The sequence below is a fragment of the Nannospalax galili genome, unplaced genomic scaffold (assembly GCF_000622305.1).
Source record: "Nannospalax galili isolate Female #2095 unplaced genomic scaffold, S.galili_v1.0 scaffold85, whole genome shotgun sequence".
NCBI classification, from domain to species: domain Eukaryota; kingdom Metazoa; phylum Chordata; class Mammalia; order Rodentia; family Spalacidae; genus Nannospalax; species Nannospalax galili.
This window is the reverse complement of record NW_008358866.1, coordinates 12,116,106-12,142,212: the sequence shown is the minus strand read 5'-3', so window position 1 is coordinate 12,142,212 and position 26,107 is coordinate 12,116,106. Positions and strand designations below refer to the sequence as shown.

The window sequence follows — 26,107 nt, the reverse complement described above, 5'->3', positions numbered from 1 at the left end:
CAAACCCTGACTACTTCTTATATCACCTCCCTTTCCCTTTCTCTTAGGCTATGATAGACTAGGGCTTTCCTCTTGAAGTCGGCCCAACTGTTTTCTCTGGATCTCATTCCCCAGACTTCTTAGCAACCTCCAACCATACCTCCTCTCTTGTCTGCCTTCAAATTCTGACCTCTGAGTCGAGTTTCTATCATTTTTTTTTCATGTTCGGGTGTTACATAAAAAAAGAAAAACGTCCAATCATGTTTCCGTCTTCATCTACTCTTCACAATACTTTGAAGTTTTGTTCACTCCCTGGACAACCTCACTTCTTTCATGAATTCTCTCCATTTGGAATTCATTTATGGTACAAAAGTACCATAAAAGAAAACTGTAATATACTATGAGAATATAGAGCATGACCCAGGGCTTAGAGAAGCTCAGGAAGAAGGGCTTTCAGAATGAAAGTCTGTTCCCAAGCCATACACAGGAGAGGTTTTAGCTCAGCAAAGAGGAAAGAGTAGCACACAGGGTGCAGGTGTCTCCACTGTTTGTGCTTCCTGCCCTTTTCACTAACTCAGCACTTAGAATGCTGGCAATTAACCTGTGAGCCTCTAGGAGGCAGCCAGTTAGATTTTCCTTTAGAAAATCCAACCAGAATTTTTTTTTCCCCCTCAGATGACCAGTCTAACCAAATCCCCTAGGTAAGTGAAACTAATGGCTTACAAACCTCATCTGTATTTCAGTCACTAGACAACCAAGGATTCTAAGACAGCTGCAGAGAACCTTAAATGTGGTAGGTGGAGATAATAAAAACAAAGTACAGACCAGAGTAAATCTTCAGAAAGCAAAGCACAAAGATAAAGACATATAAAACTGGAAAGCAGCACGTGGCAACCACAGGAGTGATCTAGGGAGACTAATATTCAAAAAGCAATTCAAAAAGAGAGGATTTAAAAAGTGGGAAAGAATTCATACAGAAAGTAATTCAGGAACATTTTTCAGAATGGACAGAGAAGCATTTAGGAGGTTGAAAGATCCAGGGAAATGGATGAAAAGAATCCAAATCAAGGCAGATCTTTGAAGAATTTCAGAACAAAGGTGGAACAAAAACCCTAAACTCTCCAGAATGGAAGATCATAGGTCACAAGTAAAGGGTGAAGAAATACAATGGCTTCAGGTTTTCCAGCTGCCATCTGGAAAAGCAGAGGCCATGGAGTGATGCTTTTACCATGCCCGAGGAGAGTAGGAGTTGAGACTCCTCTGCCAACCAAGGAGGAACACATGCACCAAGTGGCATCTATAGTCTTAAGCATTCTTTCTCAGAGATCTACTAAAGGATGTAGTCAATTCAAATAGGCAGCAAACTATAACTTAAGAAGGCATGATTTAAGAAACAGGAAATCTGTCAGAGGGAGAGGACAAGGACCAGGATGATAGGGAGAGGATCCCAGGATGACAGTGGTAAACCAGGCACATCTCAGGGACTTGACAGGAGCAAGTCTCTGAAAGGAACTTTTTTCAGAAAATGAAAGTGATTCAAATACTCATTGAAGATAATATTTTTTCTTTTTTTAAAAATATTTTATTATTTTTATTTTATGTGTACGAGTGTATTGCCTGCATGTATGTGAGTGCACCCATGTCATGCAATGCCGTGGAGGTCAGAAGACAGCTTCAAATTCCCCTGGAACTGGAGTTAAGGACAGTTCATGGCTGTTATGTGGGTGCTGGGAATAGAACCCGGGTCCTCTGCAAGAGCAGTCAGTGCTCTTAACCGCTGAGCCATCTCTCTAGCTCCTGAAGATAATATTTTTTAAAATCAAACATAGGGGCTGGAGACATGGCTCAGTGATTAAGAGCACTGACTGCTGAGGATCCAGGTTTGAATCCCAGCACCCACATGGCGGCTAACAACTGCCCATAACTCCAGTTCCAAGGAAACTGACACCCCCTTCTGACCTCCTCAGGCATTTGTGCACTCACATCCATGCAGGCAATATACTCATACACATAAATAAAAATAATGAAATATTTTTAATGAAACATAGTAAAAGATTTGGGATTAAAATACCAATGAGAATAGAGAAAAGAGAAAAAAAAAAGATAATAAGACAGTTGGCAACAGCTGAAATAAGACTGTTATGCTCATTGACAACAAGCCTCGTGGGTAGCTGTACCCTGAACATGAGGATAGAAAAAGACCTAATAGAGGTAGGGGCCCCACCAGAAGAAAAAGACTTTACAGAGATACGGGTCCCCCAACAAGAGGGAAAAGGACCTGGTAGAGGTAGGGGTCCCCACAAAGGGAAAGGACTTATGAAGGTAGCAGTCCCCACAGAGGGAAAGGATCCAGGTCCTTATCTTAGCACTATAACCAGTTGGTCAATCATCACAAAATTAGATTGCTACAACTTTTCAGTTTTTATAAATAAATAAAGGTATTTGTTTGGCAATATTTAGCTAAATACAACATCTATCAAATTAGAAAAGTAAAAGTGGTCTCTAAGGTAAAAATAATTAGATACTATATTTTTCATAATCAGCCATGGGTATAATATTATCAGTCTTAATATTTTTCAAAAAAATTTATTTCTTCCATATCTTTTATTACATACATTTTTCTGGGTTTCTTAGTTTCATGTGATATTATAAATATATCTTCTTTTACTACTGCTTCTGATTATTTCTAGTATATAGAAATACAAAATTCATTTTTGTAGAATGATCTTAAATGCAGCACCACTACTAAATTCAGCTAATAATTCTAACCATTTGATGATAGATTTTCTCAAGTTTTCTATGTAGAAAAACATGCCATGTGAAATAATGCCAGTTTCTCCCTTCTTTCCACTCTTCATACATTATTTATTCCTCTTTTCTCTTTGTGTAGGCAAAGAACTCCAGGACAGGGCTAAAAAGATGTGGAGAGCACAGCCTTGATTCTAAAGAGGATGCTTTGAACTACCACCACTGAGGGACCATTGACTTTATACAGCCCTGCTGAATAAAGCCTTGTGTTTTACAAAACGTGGGATCATTTCTCACATGAGATACCGTGGAGCTGGAGGAACTGCTTGCTGCCTGGCTAGGTGTGAAATAGGACCCACCAACCTATTTCCGTTCTCTCATTCAGTGCTGAACGAGACAAGGTAAAACAAGGCTTCTAGAAAAGGCAGTTTGGGCTGGAGAGATGGCTCAGCAGTTAAGAGCACTGGCTGCTCTTGCAGAAGACCTGGGTTTGATTCTCAGCACCCACGTGGCAGTAAACAATCCAGTCATCTGCAACTCCAGTTCCAAGGGTTCTGACACCCTCTTCTGACCTCTGCAGACATTGTATGGCATGGATGCACTTACATGTATGCAGACAAAGCACTCATTACACATAAAATAAAAGTAATAAAATATTCTTTTCAAATAAGAAAGAAAAGGCAGAGTTCAGAAGAGAAGGCAATTTAGAGACATTCTCTACCATCAGATTGAAGACTGTGTCTGTACAGCAGGAGGTCGAGAATTTCATTGCCTGTCATTTACTGTTACTGCTTCTCTCTGTGCAATGAGGGATTTTGTTTTGGACTTTTTTTATAGTGATGTATAATTTCCTTTAAAATTAATTTTAACAAATAATAACAATTTAAAGAAAAATTGAAATTGAAGTTGAAATTGTCTGGGTGTGTTTACAACAGAAGTGGAAGTGACTTGCAAGTGGCTAGAGTGGCCAGAGTTGTGTTTTTACAGTGCACAGCACAAGTGATGGAAAGGTGGACTGGATAAGGTGGGGAGAGATGTCTATCATACCAGTTTCCTGATTAAAACAAGGCCAATGGTGCCTTGTCTTCTTGGGCTCCCCTCACTGGTCAGGGAATTTCACACTCAGGTACAGAGGACAGCCTTCTAAGGGCAGGGTCTTTCTTTACATTGCCCTCATCCTCCATTCTGTTAAAGACCATTTTAATTTTTATAGCTTTCCTACAGTAACAAATTTTTCTCCCACTGTCAGGATTTGCTCCATGCAGAGCAAAGCAGCGGCTTTCATTTTCCCCTTAGGAAAGGGAATAGGTAGAAATAATACACTGCTTAGAAGCCAGCCAAACCTGACCCGACTCTCTTTATTCATAGGAAAATGCAGGATGCAAGGAGAGGACATTTTTTGCTGAGGTAAATAAGCCCTCTCAACTGATGAACGCCATTATACTAATACCAAAGGAAACAAAGGCCAGAAGATGGCGGCATTAAGTAGAAAGGCAAACAGAAAAATAGCGGGCAAAATCTAGCATGGGACAAAGCCGGCTCCGCAACACTGAAAAAACAGGGCAAAATCCTTTAAGAGAAAATTGCATGCAATTTTTTGGACTCAATTAGCCTTTTCCACAAAGAGCACTTTCCCACAAAGAGCCCATTAAATAGCAAATGAAATTACATCGGTTTTCAGTTGCCATGGCACTGGTTCTCCCTCTAATGGACTTCTCTGGTCCTGAGTTTCATGTTAGCCTGACTTATTTTCCTCCTCTGTATGCTGTCTCAGTTCACCATGTCCAGTCACGAAGTGTTGTGACTTCTCCCCGAGTGTGTCTAGGACATAATCCCAGGGGACAGAATTCAGCCCTCCGCTGAATCCCTCAGAGACTAGAAGTACAAAACTGACCAGACATTGTATCATTAGCTGTGAACATAACAATTTCCATTAATTCGACTGCAGAGGGTCCAGCCATGAACTCAGAGGGTTGCTGAGGGCTCCAGGAGCTAACACCCTGACCAGTTATGGACCAAGTACTGAACACATTTTCTGTGTACCACGTGCTTCCCACTAGTCTGAGGTCATAAAAATCCTCGGGATAAGATACAGGATGCTCACAGTCCTGTACGATTTCCAGACTAGAAGACTGATCCACGAGTACTTACCTTCTCCTCCTTTATGCAAAACGATGGAAGAAATGTTTCCCAATTTTTCTGATTTGCAATTTTGTTTTCCATCCATTTCTTGATTCCTATTTGCCAGGTGGCATGCTTTAAAATATTTATATTGAGCTGGGAGTGTGACTCAGTTGATAGGTTTGACTGGCAAGCATGAGACCCCAGGTTCAATGCCCAGTACTACAAAAACCCAGGATAGTGGCACACACCTCTAATTTCAGAACTTGGGAGGTAGAGGCAGGAGAATCAAAAGTTCAAGATTATCCTGGGTTGCATAGCAACCTATCTCAAACAACAACAATAAGGACAAAAAATACATTATCCTGGGGCTGGAGAGATGGCTCAGCAGTTAAGAGCACTGACTGCTCTTGCAGAGGACCCGGGTTTGATTCCCAGCACCCACATGGCGGCTCTGAACCGTCCTTAACTCCAGTTCCAGGGGAATCTGAAGCCCTCTTCTGACCTCTGCAGCATTGCACGACACAGGTGCACTCACATATATGCAGGCAATACACTCATACACATAAAATAAAAATAATAATTAAAAAAACACATTATCCTAGAATTAAGGAACTAAGGGTCTTAACTTATAGATGCGCCTTTAAAAAATTACTTAGGGGCTAGTGAGATGTCTCAACAAATAAAAGTGATTTCTTGCCAAGCCTCATGACCCCAGTTTGAGCCTCAGAACCCACATCATAGAAGGAGAAAACTGACTCCCAAAAGTTGTCCTGTGACCTCCACACATGAGAACTGTGGTACGCATGCACATATATCGCCCAAAATAAATAGATGTTACCAAAAGCTAAAAAAAATTACTTAGATATGGTTAAATATTTGCTTTGATGTCATTTGATAATTTAGGTATTATTTCATGATAAGCATAGTCATATTTATTTTTTAGAAAAAAATATCTATACAGTTTGCACTCTTCTATAAAAGGCTTTTTAAACCCTGTGATAGCCAAATACAGAGGCCCCTGCCTAAGTTCCAGCACTTAGGCTGAGATAGAGAATTACTATAATTGGAGGTTACCATAGGCTACATAGTGAGTGCCAGGTCAGCTAGCACTACATAATAAGATCCTGTTAAAAAGAAAAATAAAAACTGAACACTCAGGAGGCAGAAGCAGGTGGATTTCTGTGAGTTCAAGGGTAGCCTGGTCTACATAGTGAGTTCCAGGACAGCTGGGGCTACAGGAAGACCCTGTCTTTCAAAAGACAATAAATAAATAAATAAATAAATAAATGGAAAAAAATCAAATCTGTCCATGTGAATGAATTCTTTCAAATCATTTTTATGCCTGCATAATATGCAGGTAGCATAAGAAAACAGTCTATTAAATAAGCATTTTTTTATTTTTCAGTAATATGCATGATTCTCTGGAGCGGAAAAATATCAGGTCATTCTTAAGTTTTTAAATATGGGGCTGGAGAGATGGCTCAGTGGTTAAGAACACTGACTATTCTTGTAGAAGACCCAGGGTCGAATCCCAGCACCCACATGGCAGATAACAATTGTCTGTAACTCCAGTTCTAAGGGATCCGACAACCTCTTCTGTCCTCCATAGGCATTGCACAGCATGTGTGCACTTACCTGCATGCAGGCATAACACTCATACACATAAAATAAAAATAATAAAATATTTTTTAATCATAAATATTTTAAAAATAGATGTTCAACATGAAGTTTATAAGTTGTATATATTTAAAATTATTTCTGTATTCAATCAAAACTTCCAAAACAAAAATCTAAAATGGAATGGCCCGCAACTGTGCTGTTTTGAAGGTATATGGAATTAGAAGATAGCTTCTTGATCCCTACCATGCTCTAGGCTGTGTGACCAAGCACAGTCCTAAGTCCACGATGGATGTGTTCTGCTTGCCCACTCTGTCCTGACTCTCTTAATAGCTTTATTTGGAAGGTATATCTAAAGCTTGAACTGGAGGCCAAGAATAAATAAGAGCCCTGAGTCAAAAGTCTTCCTGTCTAGGATGAGTCTCTAATCCCAGAAATAGAATTCCTGGGTTAAAGGAGGCTTTAATGCTGTCAAAATGCCCCCTAGCCTGTACCCATTCTTTCCATTAAGAATGTGTGAGATGTTGGCAGCTAATGGCTATAAGCAGAAGACTCAAGCTTGGCTGCTGGCAGGTTCCATATGCTCCAGTAGATGGCCCCATACCCAAGCATATATAAGAGCACTAAGAGCGGACTTATTTTTTAAAAGAAGAGGACACAATGTTGGGAAGGAGATGTGCTGGAGGAGATGGGGAGGGGGGAGTTTGGAGGAGGGAAAATGGAAATGGAGGGTTAATATGAAATTCTCAAAAAATACATTTTTAAAAGAAGGAAAAAATTTTTGTGAGAGTAGCCAGACCACTGCCCTGTGTTCTAACAGCCTTCTCATCTTGCCTGTCCTTGGTAACAGGTCAACAGATCTGTAATTTCTTTAGATATAAAAATCTAAGGTTTAAATAAAAACTCAATCTAACATAATAAGTAAATGTAAAAAGTAGAGGCACCAATGACATAGGAAGGTGAGCTCCAACTGATGCAGATCATTTCATTCCATTCTGTGTGTGTCTGTCTGTCTGTCTGTCTGTCTCCCTCTTGCCCTTCCTCATCGGGCAGCAAGGATCAGCAGCCAGGCTGTGGTCCCCTACATCCCCACAGTTTGAGAAGTACCATTCAGAAGCTCAGTATTCTTACCACAATTCTTGAGTAAATTGTTCTTGCATTCTTTCCCACTCTCATCAAAACATTCACATTCTATGTTCTCCCTCCTTTTTTGACCAATGACTTTGCCTCAGTGTTACTTGAAGGGAGAATTCCATCAGTTGTAAATGCCCTCATCTTATCATCACCAAATATGCAATGCTCTGGCACTGAAATACCTTTTTATGGCCCATTGGTTAAAACTAAGACTGTGTTTAATTGTCACTGGATTTCATCTCATCTCAGCTTCCTCAAGACTGGATGGATCCTTGAAAGTTACTGAAGTAATCTTGTTACGTGCATCCTCAGCAATCTTCTTTCTAGGAATCTTCCTTGGCTTCCCTGCAGCCCCATTTATCTCCAAGCATAGACAGTGCCCTTCTGTGACATCCCCCAGGCTTCAGGGCCATGCTGCCCTTGTACTCACCCTTTGAAGCAAACTTCTTTGAACAATTATCGGCATATGCCTCCTACAAGCTCATGCCATTCTAATCTGGTTTCCACACCATTTCACCAAAACTGTTTTTGTCAGTGATAACCCTGTCACCTAATTTAAGAAAGATCTCAATCTTGATAGCTGTCCCTATAGCTGGCCACACCTTGTTTCTTGAACTCACCTCTTTCTTAGTCCTGTATTGCCAAAAGCAAACTCAGGTCTCTCCAACTTCTCTCATCAGTTCATCACGCTCTCCTTTACTGGCTCTTCCCTAAGCTTTGATTATCTAAGTGTTAGAATACACTGAAGCTTTATCTAGATTCAATTTGTGTGTGTGTGTGTGTGTGTGTGTGTGTGTGTGTGTGTGTGTGTGTATCCTTTTTCTTTTTAGGTAAATTCTCATTATAGAGCTCAAACTGACTTTGTCATCCTCCTGTCTCAGTCTCTCAAGTGCTAGGCCTCTTAAGTTTCAAGTCTGTATGAGATAAATACTTAATAAGATCCTGTCATGAAAAGAAAAAAAGAAAAGGGGAAACAACAGAGAGGAAGTGAGAAGGGAAGGAAGGCAGGAACACAGAAAAAGAAAGGAAGAAAGGGAGGAAGGGAAGAAAAATTTACAGGAAAGCAAAAAGGGAAGCTGATACATGGCTGGTAAAGGACAATTATCTAGAACAATCAAACATCAAGCAACTCATGATGATGAAAAAGGAGCAAAAGTCAAAAACAGCAACATCAAATACTCTGCTGCCAAATAAACACCTGAAAACCTCACAACATCCTCCGTTATTAAGGAAATTCAAGCTAAAACCAAAACAAAATATCGCTACATACTTATTAGGGACCTAACTTCTTTTTAGTGTCTCACTTTATCGATCTTTGGCAAGTTATAGGGAGCAATTGGAGTTTTCACAAATTGTTGGTAGAAATGCAAAATTGTATAGTCACTTTTTTAAAGAGTCAGTTTCTTACACATCTACCATCCATCCCATCTCATCCCTAGATGCTTATCCTAAAGAAATGAAAGTATGCCCACCTGTAAGAGCCTACATGCATATAGTTATATCTGTGTTTTTCCAAAAGTGACAAGAGTCAGTGATAGTTCAAGTGTCTCTTGACTGAGGAGTGGACAGGCTGTACAGCATGTCTATATAGAATACTAGTCAGCAATTAAAACATTTCATTTACTGCTCCATACAATCACATTCATGAATCTCAAATGCCTTATGATACTGGGAACTTCAAAGCTTACCATATTATATAATTTAATTTAGATGACCTTCTGAGAAAGGCCAAACTCTGGGGACAGAAAACAAACCAGTGTGGTTGGCAGGGTTAGGAGATAGGAGTAACTGCAAAAGTTATTAAAGAACTTTTAAAGATGTTTGCGATGATGGTTACATGAAAATAGTGTTTTCATAAAAATAGCGTACTTTACCATGGACCTTGTTGTGTGTAGATTATTTTTCAATGTGTGGTTCCATCACATTCTTAAGGTTTCAGCTTACACATCATGTACTCAGAGAAATATTTGTACATTGCATAACAGTTCACTCTTGACATGGATTCTTGTTTTTCTCCTTAGTAGCACTTTCTCCACTTAGGTATTCAAAATTTTTGTTAATATTTGTGTCCTCATAGGATGTAGTGGCACAGCCTTTAATCCCAGCATTCCAGAGGCAGAGGCAGGAAGACTCTGTGAAGTGGAGGCCAGCCTGGTCTACAGAATGAGTTCCAGACCAGCTGGAGCTACAGGGAGACCTTGTCTCAACCAGCCCCCCAAATACTTACATCCTCTACTGCAATATATATATTATATATCATATATATTATATATTATATATAATTTAAGAGAAAGAATTATTCTCTCTTTGTTGCTTGCCTCATTACCTGATATATGTATATATATGACATACAGCTATAAAAACACTTATTAAGTAGCTGAAAATTAATACACTTCATAGTCTTAAAATTAAGATTCCAGTACGATCATCACTAACTGACCTCAGGGAAAAAAATGTAATACACACATATATACAGATCTTGGGCTGCCTGGATTAGGTTGAAGGTACTAATATGCCTATCACATTGCCTTGAGATAAGGAGGAATGACCAAGTCCCCAAACTACATTGGTGTAAACAGACATAACCTCAACCACACAGCAAAGCTTACCTCTCCACACCAACTGCTTGGCACAGAGAATGGAGCTTGGCGTTGTGCAGAAGTGCAAAGCCGTGTGCCCACTCAGGGAGTAGCAGTTGAGCTTTGCTCCGCGGTCACAGAGAGCCTTCACACAGTCGAGGTTGGCCATCTCACAAGCCACGTGCAGAGGAGTCTTCCCATTGGGCCGACAGTTGATGGTAGCATTGTGGTCCAGCAGAACCATAAGACATTCCACGTGACCAAAGAAGACAGAGAGGTGCAGGCCTGTCGCCCAGGAAGATTTCAGTTTATAACTGGGCAGCCAATAACCTGCAAAAGGAAAGGAAGGGAACCTTTACTTTCTGGCCCAGAGTTTCTCAATGTTTTGTGAGGCTTTTGACAAAGTATTTCATTCTTGTCACTTGTATAAAATTGAAGGGAAAATGGCTCAGAGGTTTTATAGTGGTAGCTGATGAGTTTTCCAGGCTTTTGTTCTGTGGACCCAAGCAGTGGGTCAGGCTTCCTCAAGTTATTATGGTCTCTACTGCTTATTCTCTTGTTCTTTTACATTCCCTTCCTGGGCCTTAAAAGCCCTTTAGCTTAAGATCAAATGCATGTGATTCTATTTTTATTTTATAGGCTATGTTATATGAGATTATTTAGGTTTGTGTTTTCTTTTTTAATCCCCAACCATTTTAAGTACATGAATATGATATAGTATTTTCCATAGAGTTTAAACGATGGAAAACAAGCTCACTGATCATAAACAGGAGAATGCTTAAGTTATAAAACAGTCATAACTGAATACTTCACCACTGGTAAGAATTGAGCATACAAGAGCCATGCATCCATGAGCCCACAGTGCGCCAGATGGCCTGAACTGGGAAATATCAACCACATGCCCCTAGCATACATGTGTTTGTGTGGCTAGATATGCGTACTAGGTAGGGATGTGCATAAATACTCGCCTGTTTAGACATTTCTACTTAGGGATGTACATTTACTCTCCATTCCAAGCGTACAGTGTTTTTAAGCTATTTGCTGTGTAGCCTGCTTTGGATAACGAATAAATCACATTAATACCAGTATTTCATCATTCTTATCATCAAAGTTCCTCAACAAGCAACTTGCAATGACAGTTTCTCTGAGTGTTTAGAAAGAACTAGTTCCAGATCCTAAAACCAGAATATACGTTGCCTGCTTATTAGCAGCAAAGATTAGGCAGCTTCACGCTACAACTGATTGGAAACTCGGGCCTGCTTCTGCAAAGGGAAGAAAAATGATCTTGAAAAAAACAGCAAAGAGCTGATTAAGAAAATATCATTTTGATGTAAAATCAAAGAAACACAGGATGCTGGTGCTGGGTTGGATTATCCAGCCCAAGCCTCTCATTTTCCAGATGAGAAAACTGCCACTTTTTCTGCCTGATAGAGCCACAAATCGGCTGCCTCAGCCCAACATCAAGGACTTGGGATATCTACAATGCAGAGTTTCCATCTGTCTTTGTCTTTGTGGAAACAGTGTAGGTTTAGTTGCAACCCTGCTGTACAAATCACAAAGAAAGGAAGAGGCTCCTGAATGCATCAATTGCGTGTCACATCTCTGGCACGGACATGCATTTGTTTGTTGATGTTTTTTTCTACCTCCTAATTTACAGCAGGATCTGCAGGATTTTCCTGCCCGTTTGTTACCTGAATCAGTCCACTGTCTTTGATCTTTGGTCAGTTTCATCTGAGTCTCCTAAAATCATTAACTCTTAACTGGGAATCAGGCCAGCAAACCACTGGCTCCTGGAATTTAACCAACCCTAGAATGGAACTATTTCTAAAACTTGCCTTTTCTACCTAGCTATGTGTGTACTTGGAGGGCAATAAGGTACCTTAGGTGTTACCCCTGGAGAGCTGCCAGGGAGAAATGGGGATAGAAGAATGTGGGCTACGGCCCAGGGTATGCTGGTATGGTGGCAAGGTTAGGGATGGGGTCAGGAGGGTCTGGATAACTCAACCTGCAACACACAGGAAAGCTAGCTTCAAAAAAAAGAGCATCCTTTAGCAAAAAGGCACCCTAAAAATGAGGCTGGAGGCCAGGTCTTGTGTAGCCAGTGTGGAAATAAGTACACAGTCTTATAGAGGACCAAGTCTGAGCTTATGCTATCTTCCAAAATGAAAAATTAGGCTGTGCTCATTTATGTGCTAGCATTAACGTTGATATGCCAAAAGATCAGAATTTTCACAAGCACATGTGCACACACACAGGAATATAGGCACAGCATGCCAAAAGCAAGTGAAGCCAGCCGCGAATTCACTGTGTGCACTGGCCTTTCTTCTCACAGCATCCGAACCTATGATGTGATTTATTCTTAATATTTATCTTTGGAAGATCCCACTCTGAGCTCTTCCACAGAGGCCAGCTGCCCCTTCACTGCATGTTCAGACAACACAGAGGACAGGCGGGAGGAAGCCCTTGTGGGCTGGGTGGGGGTCTGAAAAAGGTGCTACCTCCCTCTAGAGTAAGCCACTCACACTCCACCCCACATATGCAGGCTGCAGACACTGGTGCCTCTTCAGAAAAGCTTGGCTTCAGCAAAGGGTCAAGCGAAGAGAGAAACACAGGCTCATCCTGATGCACAAATCCCACCCTGAACTCCCCAGAACAAGCCGTGTCCACGGGGATCTATAGTATTCACGGTCACTGCTGCCCTTCTGCATACCCTGATTCATAAGCTGCTTATGCAACTTCACCCCCATGGCATCACAGGGGATTTAGTGTTATGGAAGAACCTCTGTTTCACAATTAAGGACAGTTAGTGTGGTAGGGGTGAAGTAGTGTTGCACACCCATATCCATATAACCACCACTGACAGAGACCAAGCTCTGTTGATGGACACCTACATTGCTCTATAGCAAACAGTACTGCCGTGAGCACTGCTGCCTACCTCTGTGATATGTTGACTTGGTGCCAACAGCAGAGAAACAGATAAGGAAAAATGTGATTTGCACACACAATGGGACTTTTGTAGGCCATAAAGGAGGATAAAGTTACGCTGTTTTCAGGGAAATGGATGCAACTGGAAACAATCACGTTAAGCGATTTAAGCCAGTGTCAGGTAAATATGTTTCCTCTCGTTTGTGGTTCCTCAGTTTGATCTAGTCACCTGAAATCATGTATGCACACATTAAATGAATGAAGAAATTATCTAGGGGAACAAAAGCAATTAATGGGAGGATGGATGGGAAGAGGGGCCTGGGACAGAGGAGAATAGGCTCAGTATATAATATATGCATATGAGAAAAAGAACTTTTTAATTTGAAAAATATCTCAAACTCTCAAACTTTAATCCCTCCAAAATCTGTCAGTAGCTGTCTCTGATCTGAAGATTTTATATAGTTTAGCCCCACACTGACAGCAAGCATAGCCAAAAGTTCCAAAGAAATTTTAGAAGTTTTACCCTTGCAAAAACATATGTAGACTAATCCCCGTGTGTGTGTGTGTGTGTGTGTGTGTGTGTGTGTGTGTGTGTGTGTGTGTGTCATTTAAATCTGAAACTTAAAGACATATATATACCTGCAAGGCTAGGTGCAAAACCCGTAGCTCAAGAGTCTTGGTGAGGAAGGAAGGCAGCCCTTGGGGAGGATGTGCATCTCTAGGGAAACAAAAGGCTAAGCCCAGGGATAGTTACCAACTCTAGTGTTATCAAAGGGAAACAAACCTTACACAGGAGAAGCCTTTGGTTGTGGTTGCAACCAAAGTTCACACATGCTGCTCCTGGCTGGATTAGCAGATATTTGCTCTGACCTTGTCCACATATTTACACAGTCCCGAAGGATTTTAGGCCAAAGCACAGTTCTTAGCTATTTTTTAAAAGCTAGTATTTTCAGGATAATTCTCACAGCTCCCCAAGGGAAAGGGAGAGGAAAGAAAGCTTGCATTGTAACATTTTAAAGAGAGAGCTATTTGACCGAGGAGGAAAGGGGAAGACCCCTAGGATAGTAATAGGAAAGCAAGAAAGTAAATTTCTGGCAAAGAAGGAAATTAGGTGAGAAAGAGATTATTCATTTGGAATAAAAGCTTTCTAGACACTTGGATAGCAACTGCTACTTAGGAAAGTAGATAGAGTATCTGCCAGAAAGTTTTCAAGCAAAATCATTCATTGGTTATTTTAATTAAAAATATGACTACCATGCAAGAAGCCAGAAGCTGTGGACTATAAATGAAGTACTTAGAGGGCATTACACCGATTAATAAAAGGATGTTGATTAAGCCTGCTGACCAGGGAATTTCAGACCAGAGATAGGTATGATACTCCACTTGTTCTGTTAGGGAGCCAAAGCTCATACATCTGAGGAAGAACCAAAATGTTCAGCTAGGAAAATCATTGAAAACAACCTTACGGACATTCATTTGTAGTTCTAGTACATATGCTGCCTGTGGGAACGTCCATGGAGGGTCTCTGAGATTTTTCAGAGATTTCTACTTTGATTTCAGTCTAAATATTTTCTATTTGCCTCAGAATAAGCTACATCATGACACCCCTTAACTATTCAACTATTAGGTGCATTAACTAGCTTAAAATTCATTCATGTAATTTATGATTTCCTCACATCATTGTTGTCTTAAAGTGGTTGTTTGGGGATGGCAAGATGGCTCATCCAGTAAAGATGCTTGCTACCAAGCCTGATGACCTGAGTCTAATACTTATAACTCACACAGCAAGAAGAAACCATTGCCCCCCAAACTGTTCTCTGACCTCCACACACACGCTGTAGCATACTCAAATGCGCATGCACACACACACACAAAGTTAAAAGAAATGAAACTTGGGGCTGGAGAGATGGCTCAGCGGTTAAGAACACTGGTTGTTCTTGCAGAAGACCCAGGTTTGAATCCCAGCACCCACATGGCAGCTAACAACTATCTGTAACTCCAGTCCCAGGGGTTCCAACAGCTTCTTCTGACCTCTGCAGGCATTGCACGATACGGGTGCACTTACCTACATGCAGGCAATACACACACACGTAAAATAAAAATAATAAATTTAATATGAAAAAAACAGCTTGTAAAATTTCAGGCATTGCACGATACGGGTGCACTTACCTACATGCAGGCAATACACACATACACGTAAAATAAAAATAATAAATTTTAAAAAAAATAACTTATTGTTAAATGATATTTTACTTATTTACTTTTCTATGCTTTTAATAACGCCATGTCTCTCCCTACCATTCCCAGGGAGGATTTTCAAATGCAAGACAGCACACTTTCATTGCTTGCTTTACAGAGAGGGAAAAAAGTGGAAAAAAATGAACAAAATGGGATTTTACATGAAGATTTCATGATAAATCTAAAAATAACTGGAAGAAACAAATTGAGGTGTGCCCAACTTTAAGAATCAGTGTTGGGTGTTGGGAAAACCCCAGGGCACAGACTAAGGAGTTCTAGAGAGGTTAGTCTGTCTCCTGGATGGGTAGAAGCTTATAAGGCAACTCCAGGACAGGAGGGAGAAAAGATCATGAGTTTCCAGACTTCGCTCTAGTACAACACCTCAGTTCTATCCTCCCCATAAAATGCATACTGCCGCAGGAGGTCAACTTTTAACTGCCCATGCACTTAATACATTTTGGATTGGGGTGAAGGGAGGGAAATATTTACATTCTAAGTGGCTTTCTTTGCCAGCAGAGTTCTGAATCACCTTTCCAAAATGTATCCTCTGATCTTGGCATTTGATCAGACATGCTATATTTAGAAACAAGAGCAATAACCTTTTGAAATCCTATGAAAAGTGGTTAAGGGTTGATGGTAGCCCTGCTAATCTCCTGAGAGTAATCAGCTATTGAATACAGAATCACATTATCAGTGACATGAGAAAATGTCAAGGCAGGGTGATACCTGTTGCACAAGTCACACTTTATTCTGCTTATTAAGTGAAAGATAACTGAAGATCCCCATCTCTTGAAAGTAGACAGTGGTGCTCCCTTTCCTGGGTTGGATGATAGGGACATAGCTTTGCTTATTTCGTGAAAACTAATCAAACTGCACACTGATGGTGCACTTTCATTTGTAGAACTTTTCCAATATGCTTAAAAATACAAGAGAGTAACACGTATCAGTTCAACATCTAAAAGTTCTGCTTCTACCTAATAAAAAAAAAAGTCTCAGAAACTTTAATCTAGCCACCTGTCCCTCAAGGCCACACAGAAATAGCTTCCATTCTTTAAAGGAGCTCACTGACTAATTAACTACCCAGTTGCAGACCACTCAGCTTTACACTGTTCTAAGAATTCCTTTGTGAATTAAGACATTGATACAACCACTTAGATCTACTTTGCTGGGCCAGAAGCTAAGATTCTATGTACTGCTTCCATGTCTAACCTTACCAGTGAAGGGACTGATAATTTAAAAATGTCAAATAACTTTCAAGAAAAAGAAGGTTTTACCCCAAGTTGAAGACCAGAGGCAGTCTTATATTCACGTTCATGGTAAACAGAGAGTAAGGTTAGGTCTACACCACATGCACATATGCACGACTGATTTCCTGAACAAGCTCTGAAATATGAGCCAAAGTTCAGTTATTTCTGCACACACACCTACTTGGCATACACAAGACTAAACTGTTTTCTTCCTTTGCAGACAGTGTAAATTGCTGCCCCTATTGAGAAACACATCCCATAGCCTTAACGCTATGAAAACACTCATTAACATAAATAACAAGTTATCTCCACAGGGAACATGAGAGCTAGTAAGCGCATATTGACAAAAAGAGTTTAAAACACAATTTCTTCTTTCAGGGGTAATGATACCATGAGAAATAACAGAAAACAGCTCTGCTTCTCAAGAGCCTACATACACTTCAAAGTTCCTTTCTCAGAACCTCTGCATCCTGTGCCAGCTGCAGAATTTACCTGCTCAAGAAATGAGACAGGTAGTTTTTACAACTCAGTGTCAAATAGATTATTCACTGACTTGTCCCTCAGTCATTTTACATGTGGCACACATATACATTTCAAAAATCACTTTAAAACATGCTTAGCATTCAGACATTCTGTCACTAAACAAAGTCTTAAAATGCAAACCATTTAATTATATAGCATTTAATTTTTCTTTCAACAGAGCCCCCGTCAACTATTTAAAAACAGAAGAAATAGGCTCCTTTGTTTTTCAATCAAAATAGTAACGGCAATTGATCATAAAGTACAAATCACAGACAAAGTCACTGGGATCCACTACTTTCTACTTCCTCTAGAACTGTAGATCAGAGACATGAATTAGAATAGAAATAAATGTTACTGGTGCTTGAATGGAATATTGGAGATTCTGATGACTTATGTATGAATAGAAAACAGATATATAGAAACATGAAAAAAATCATTATTCATGCTCCCTTTCTTGATCTCGCTCACTTGCTCACTCACTCTCAGTGCTATGCCCAAAAATGGAATATCTATTTTTTTTAAGCAAAAGTAAAGTTAAACAGAGTATTTCTCTGCAGTCTGCTTGCCAGATGGCCTAAGTACTTCAATTCTCCCATTAGCTAGTTGATTGGAGGAATTAAAATCAGTGTGCTAATTTATTTCTGATTTATTAAGCATAAGGCGCAGAAAAAAAAATTCCTTAATTAAAGAAATTTTCTGTTCTAATTATTGTTTTCCTGTTTTTATACAAAGCAGAGATTCTGCATTAAGCCCTTCAAATTTATTTTATCTATTATTGTAGTCTAGCAAAAAGAAAAAAGAAAGTTAACTTTTTAGTATTTTGAGTCCAGCTTTTGTTCCTGAGCTGAAACTCATTAAAATGATGAAGACCATCAAGGCGCCTATGGCAGAGTTTTCTCCATTCATTAACTCTCTAAATGGGTAAGAAAGTCCCCTTTTTCATCCATAAAGACACTGAGATGATATATCTTTAAGTGGCTGTTAACAAAGAATGAACAGTCTGTCCCCCACAGCCACATCATCACAAGATTTTAACAGTCTGTTTAACCATAATCCAGAGATGTTTTCTCTATTCTGTGTAATCACAGGCACAAGAAAAGTTCTAAACACAGTGCATGACAAAACAGCTACCTAGGATGCCAAATTCTAAGCACAGGGATGGAGAATAGTCAGCAAAGAACACATATACAGAGATCTATGTGTATAATACAGAAATTAGCCCAAATCCATTCTAGTTTTAAAAGGAAGGAAATATAAACATTAGAAATAATGTGGGAACAAACATTAAACAACAAAAATGACTGCTTTAAAGTACATAACTGACCTACTGACCTAAAATCATTTTCTATCAATTACACCTCTACAATATTTTTTACCTTGTTTGTAAGATGCCAAAACCATATTCTCATCTTCAACTTCAAACACTGTGTCCACATCTATTTGCCTTTGGAGTAAAATAGCCTTCAGTTTTCCGAAGTCATTTGACTTTAGAGCCTCCAGGAAATTTTTCTTAACTAACTTGGCAGCTCCAGCTTTGGAGATAGGGGCAGTGAAGGCGTCCATCCTCTGCTCCCCGTGGAAGCTGAGCTGTGATTTAGCAGGAGAGCAGCACCCAGCACACAGGCAAGGCTGGAGAGTCCACAAACTGCGGGCTAATTTTATCCCAAAGTTATGCTGATCCGTTCTATTTATATAGGGATCATTTCAAACTTCAAAATATCCTCCTTGGCGGTCACTGCGTTTTCAGGTCCTTTAAACTGGTGATACATAAGCAAGTCCCTTCCACAGTGTATGGTGTCAATATGACAGAAAGCTTCTGTGACACATTTCCAAGCATGAAATGTCACAATTATTTCTTATAGGACAAGAGTGAAAATGCAAGATTTAAAAAGCTCTTAATGCTCTTTATTTTTTCCTTCTCAGCAAAACATCTGGTGCCTGGCTGGAGCTCCAGTGTCTTGCTCTGACTAACCAATAGCCAAAAATGAAAATTTGTTTCAGTTGTTGATACACGTGCTTCTGAAAACCTTTAATGATTTTGTAATATGAGCCTGTGAAATCAAGCCTGATTACACACATTTGAAAACAAACAGAAGGTTTTCCAACAACCGAGACTTGAAATTTTTCAATATTTACGAAAAAGCAGAGTGAGGTACTAAGGGGGGAATGGTTTAGTTAAAAAGAACTTAAAGAAGCAAAACAAATAAATGCAATGCAACAAGTAAACAAAATTTTTGGATCCTGTATTTTATTTTTCAAATCAATTAGAAAAGACTGTGTTCAAACAATTTGCAAATATAAACAGACAAAATTTTACATGATAATATAAGATTATTGATTTGTGATAAAGGTATTAGGGTAATATATAAAAATATTGATTTTCTTAAGGAATACAATACATAATAAATTGATACACTGTCTAACACTTCCTCTTTTATCTGTGTGTGTGTATGTGTGTACGTGTGTGTGTGTGTGTGTTGCTGAAAATCAAAACCAGGGTCTCACAGAGCATGTGGTTTATTACCTAGCTATACTCATAGCCTCTAACACTTATTTTAAAGTAGTTCAGATATTTAGATAGAAAGGAGAGAGCAAAAAGGAGACATCAAGAGACACTGGGAGAACAAATGTGGCACAAAGTCAAGAAACTAATAAATGTAATGAATAGTGTGGGGTTACCTAGTATTTTTAATTATCTTCTTCTTTCAGCTTTTTTATGTTTGAAAGTTTTCAACAGAAAAAGCTGGAGAAAAATATAAGCTTGATTTATTTATCATCATTAAAAATTAGAAAAATAATAGCAAGTTCTAACTAGAATATAAGTAAGTCATATTTATATATTGTTAATGGGTGTCAGAAAATGATACAAACTTTTTGCAGAATAATTAGCAATGTGAATTTTAAAGTTTTTTAAATGATATTTGATTCTTAGAATTTACATAAGTATATAAAAATCAATGCAAATCAGCATACTTTGTCACTTAATACATTGATACGTAGCAAAAAATACAAGGAAGTATCAAGTCATAAGTATATAGCTTATCAAATCATCATGACCAGTACCCACATACACCACAGAGCAGCTCAATCCCACCAAAAACTTCCTTCATGCACTCTTCTAGCCCAAACATTCCCTATTTCCATCATCACCCATTACCATGATTTCTAATACTGTAGATCGGCTTTGCATATTTTAATTCTAATTTTTCAAAACATTTTATTAATTTACATTTTTAAAGTTACATATTTTAACATATTTTAAGACTAGCAGTAGGAGAGAGAGAGAGAGAGAGAGAGAGAGAGAGAGAGAGAGAGAGAGAGAGAGAACAATGGACTGCTTTGTGACCCTCTGTTTTTGTTGAAAATATGTTGAGATTCTTATGGGACACTTTACAAGCAAGTCACTTATCCAGGGCACTGGAGATAAAGTAGTAACAATGTAGGCAAAACACCCTGTTGATGGAGAATTTAGCATGCAGATGGGTTTGGATGGTGCTGCTAGCTACTCGAGCTTTTCCATTTCCTGTTCACTACATTTTTCATGAAGTTGCAAACTTGCTGAATTTCATACAGAAATAAGATAGTTTGTTTGGTGACAGTTAAATTGATCTGATGCCCTCTCAAGTATTTCTATATTACTTAGTAGGAGAAGACAATTTAATTTTATTCCAAACTGGTATGTTTAATCTGGCCCAAATATGTGGTAATCTCTTTGGATAGTATTCCTGAACAAAATTCTGTCATTGGAAGTTCTGACTTGCCCTCTAAAATGACTTCCATGAAGGTGGGGATATAAAAGAAATACTTAAAGCACTCATATTTAACAATCAGTACTCACTAGAAGAGACTACGCCACAAATTACCAGTGTGGCCAGATCTGTGGTATCCCATGAATGAAAGAGCCCTAAATGGACTAACTGTCCCCTGGAACCTCATTCTCAACCTCCAAGCAGAGTGACAGAGTGTCTCCCACTAACTGTGTCCTATTTAACTTTTTATACACTTCTGGCCTCCACTAGCCCAGGAGTATATGATTCTGGTCATTTACCACCAGTTTTGAGGCTCTCATTCACGGACGCCACATGGCTACTTTAGCACAATCGATTATTGGAGAACTTGGAAGTTGTATGCCTTCTTCCAGACATTTCAGCACTTCTGGTACTGTGTAGGGTCCAGGAAGAACAAGATTAGCACTGGGTGTATGAGGAAGGATGAAAACAGGGCTGCTAACCCTTGACAACCTGAATCTCTGTTCATATCAAGACTTCCAGTCTTCTACCTAGAAAAGTCTACCCTGCCACATTTTACTTCCTCCATTACTTTTCCTTTTTTTCCCTCAGTTTAATACACCTGTGGAATGCCCTCTAAGATTTTGATCTTTGCACCTCTGGGTCCTTGTTATGCTTTAAGAAAAAAGGGTTAAAATACTGTGGCATAATTACTCATTTTCTTTCTTTTAAAAAAAATATATATTGTTTTTGTTGGGTTTGGTTTGAGTGTCAGGGATCCAAGGCACAGCCTCATGCATACTACCTGCTGGGCTATCCACCACAACCAACCTCCAAATCCTTACTTTTCTAATGCCTGATTAGCATAACTTCTCTTTCTAAAAGTCCTATTTCACCACTGTAAAAAATAATTCTAAACTTTGTCAACTATCTTGAGAAAATAAATTTCTGTGAAGAAATATACAAAATTAAGGAAGTTATCTAAAGTGGGGTGTGGTGGCACACACCTTTAAGACCAGCACTTCCTCCTGCCAGAAGCAGGTGAATCCCTGTGAGATGGAGGCCAGCCTGATCTACATAGCAAGTTCCAAGGCAGCTGGGGCTACAGGGTGACCCTGTCTCAAACAAACATACAAACAAAAAATTAAACAAAAAATAAAGTTATCTATCATTTTGCTAAAAGTTAATTATTGACCAATTTATCCAAGCAGCAGAGGATCAAACTTATTTACACTTAAAAACAAATAGCAATTTAATTAAATTGCCCATCAAAAACATTTTAACAAATGGGAAATATTGTGACTGATGAAAAAAGAAAACAGATCTGAGACCTGCCGTCTTTATCTAGAACATAACCAGATCACCATCCTGAAGGCCACAGGAGACCATATTACACAGTGGTCTGTTTCACACCAACTAGTCAAGCCTGTCAGAAACTCCTGTCTTTTCAGTTCATAAATGAAAACTCTTCATCCTTGACGATGAGTTTTTTATTAGTGTTTCATGACATGCCCAGGCCAATGTCCTCTGCTCTTAATAGTACAAAGAGCTTCCTGACAGGAGGATGATGTTCTGGCAAGTGACCCTAAGACCCTCCTGTATTCTCTGGGGATCTACCAACTGAGGCAGTCAGGACAAAGGCCTGGATGCTTGTTTTCTTGATGCCTACATCCAACAGAAGCCACCCACTGAGTGTCATCTCTAGAACACAAATGGCTCCTTGGTTTATTATGATATTGAAACATGAATTTGACACTACTGTTAAGTGTAACTGTAGGGTAGAAATCAGAAGCCAAACTCCTAAAGTATATCTTCAGAAACTAGAATTTCTGTGAAAACAGAATCCCTTGGGCCTCCCTGGCTTTCCAACAGAAGAATTAGGATGTTCTTGCTATCAGCCCACAGATGTTTAGATGTCTGACACCCTTTCTTCTTATTTAACATACTTAAGGCCACTGTGTAAAGTCTTGGGACATAGCACATTGTTTCTTTGGCAATTATTTCATATATTTTCATGGTAAAGCTTTGTATAAAGATGCTTTTAGCTGCAGGTTTATTTGTATTAATAGGTAACACCAAACACCAACAAATATAATGGAAAACTCCAATTGTGCTATGAGTGTCTGCAGAGGTCTGATCCAAAAGTTTGATATCAATAGGACCCTGACAGCCAGGTAACATCAGTACTATAATTGCAATTATTATCATTACTTCTAAAGCTCAAATCAAGAAGACTAAGAAGCAAAGACTACAAGTAAATTCTACAAGGCCAGATGGCAAATAAATTGCAGGATGGTTGTTTTTTGCTACATAATAAATAGTCCTAAAAACTGTCAACTTAAATCAACAGTAATCATTTATAATCACTCCTGGGTCAGAACACAGTGGAAAGGCTTGTCTTGGCTCTATGATATCTGGGGCATCAGCTGAAAGGCTGGACGGCAGGGGTTAGTTGTTCCTCTTTCAAACTGACTTGGTCACTTAACTAATAAATCAGTGCTGATTATTTGGTTTCTGTCCACATGATCTTTTCTATGCAGCTGTTTGATTATCTTCCCCACATGACAGTCGGCTCCTCCCAGAATAAGGAAAAAGGAAAGGAGAGAGTAAGCACTGTTAGATACCTGGGGAAGTGCTTTCTGGGTAGAAGGAACAACAGGCTCCAAGGTTCTAAAATTTGGACAGGAGAATCCAAAGAGGCCATCCTCACTCACATACCTCCACCTCCACTGCAGTACAGTTTAGCTGTGGAACTGATAGGTGTCAATTTACTTCATGTCTTCTGCTTCTTAAACCAAACTCACTCTCTCAGCTGGACCAGCATCCTTAAAGGTATTGTGTGCTGGCCCAATACATGCTAGCTTCTCAAAAATACGAAATGGTGATGATGTTGCCTTTTCCACTGAGAAACAATTTCATGTCTGGATATTCACTCATGCTGGCAAGTGCTCTACCATTGAGCCATGTCTCCAGCTCTATTTCAAGATACACAATATCAAAGTGAAGCAACCCAAAAATTTTCAAGCCACTTTAGGATTTCAATTATCTATTCTGGGAGGTCATTGCATCCCTCCTTGATCTGGAGGGAGAAAAATACAGTTAAAATTATACTTTATAACAATACAGATCAGTTCTGCCTCTAAGTACACCATGTCACAAAAACAGTTCCCGGTATTGCAAGAATTAAATGAAACAATGCATTAAAAGTGGTTTGTACGTGGCCATGCATTATGAAGGAGTTACAGAATGTTTCTGTGCCCAAATTCACAAAGCAGTCCCAGTCTTTTGAAAAAACGATAGTGGTCTTACTTCATGGAGCGTGGGACTAGAGTTCCAGATGGTGTTCCTGTCTCCGGTGATAACCAGCTGTGTGTTTCAAGTATTCAAAATACAAAATTCAAAACTTTCCTCTAAGCAAAATGAAACCTAGTTGATACACTTTACTTTTAGAAAAAATTCCCTCGCTTAATATAGAATCTTGGGCATTGACAGAGGTTGACTTTACTCTAAAACGGCAGAGGGCCATGCCTGATTTTCTGAAAGCCTTCCCAAGGAAGTGCTGTATGGACCTCACTTCTCCGGGAACTGGTTCAGGTTCTGTCTTCCACCAGTTGGGGGCGCTGGAAGAACTTCTAAGTCGCCTCCAGCTCTCAAGTTCAGCAAATCTCTCTCTACTCCAGGTCGTAATTACAAACTGGAAGACTGGAAGCCTGTGTGTTTCGCATAAAAATCTATTAAACGATTCCCACAAATAGCTGAAATGTTGTTTTGTAAACATCAGGGCCCAAAGTCCTACTCAAACGCATCTCCGCTTAGAACTTTGTGTGGACTGGCCGACCCTCTCTCCAGAACACAAGTGATTTTTTAAGCTAAGGCTGGCGGTTTCTCGGAACCGATACCCAGCAAACAAACCAGCTACCTTTCATATAGTGTTCAAACTGAATTTGTAACTAATTACCTTCAGCATTTATGGACGACCTTGGTTCCTGGCACAACGCTATATTTTTCCCTTTCAGAAATCCCCTTTGAATGAGTGGTGGACGTCAGAATCGCGGATTGACACTAGCAATAACCATGCGGTGGTTTCCCCCACCTATATTTTGACAAACTATACATTTAATGTCGTCTTTGGCTGCGGAAGGCCGGATTCTTTAAACAAATCGTGCTGGCGTGTGGCAGTGGGGGCATCAGCTATGTGCGGGGTCGCTTAGCAACTGCCCTTCCAGCACAGGTTCCAGCATCAACGCCAGCTTGTATTTCCAGCCCTCACTCGGTCACACACTTCACAAAATCAACTTACAGGAATAATTTGCGTATTATCAGAACATTAACCCCACAACTGTGGGGTTACTCCAGGCAGCGTTTGAGTTCTCTCTTTACTTTGGAAATTTTGTGAAGCAGAAAGCGTAGTTAGGGAAGAAAATCACCCTCCCCTTTCGGGTGGTAAAGAAATCGGACTATCTGAACGTCTTTTCGAAGATTCCAGAATGTCTTGTAAGACCCATCGTTTTCAGAAGCCTGCCCATTGCAAATATTCATTGACTTTAGTTTACATTTGCGGTGATACTCATGTATCACCCTAAACATAACAAAATCTCTGTGTTCTTGCAGAGAAAGTTTTGCGTAAGGCATGCCAGTGAAACTGTAGAGCTGGGAGGGGTAGGAAGAAGGGGTACCTGTTTTCAGGAAAAAGCAGAGGAAAGTAATTTACTTAAATACATCCCACCCTAAACATAACAAAATCTCTGTGTTCTTGCAGAGAAAGTTTTGCGTAAGGCATGCCAGTGAAACTGTAGAGCTGGGGGAGGGGTAGGAAGAAGGGGTACCTGTTTTCAGGAAAAAGCAGAGGAAAGTAATTTACTTAAATACATCCTTGCTTTGTAAACAAGGTATTTACTTGTTAAGTAGAGTCGCTGAATTGAAGCTGAAAATCAAACCTTCTCCTTTAAGAAAGTACAGAGACAGCGTCATTTATGTGTTTGCTCAACTTGTTCATTATGAAGGAGAGTCCAGCTTCATACGCGAGGTTTTCAACTTCCTAACACTGCCCTCCTTACAATTCTTGTTTTGCTCTCTCTCCCACAGCTGGTTTACATATGTAATGAAAAAAATAGGCAGCTACATAAATGTATCTGCCAAAAGCATTCTACTCACTTTAAAGGGCATAGACCTGTGAGAACTTTCCAAGTTTGTAAGATAATCAGGATCCATTGCTTCTTCCTGCATCCTCCGTTTTGGTACAGTAGCTAGATAATTGAGAAGGCCG

At 39.5% G+C, this 26,107-nt stretch overlaps 1 protein-coding gene across 1 annotated transcript in view; it reads right to left on the bottom strand.

Moving 5' to 3' along the window:
* Asb4 (ankyrin repeat and SOCS box containing 4) overlaps nucleotides 1–19,075 on the bottom strand; it is a 48,994-nt gene extending 29,919 nt beyond the window's left edge. Inside the window, exons 1-2 of the mRNA XM_008822577.3 lie at nucleotides 18,490–19,075; nucleotides 10,212–10,511 (exon numbers count right to left, since the gene is read on the bottom strand). Of these exons, the coding sequence (XP_008820799.1) occupies nucleotides 10,212–10,511; nucleotides 18,490–18,676 (487 nt within the window). The 5' untranslated portion in view covers nucleotides 18,677–19,075. The remainder of the gene's footprint in view (nucleotides 1–10,211; nucleotides 10,512–18,489) is intronic.
* Nucleotides 19,076–26,107: the final 7,032 nt, after the last annotated feature.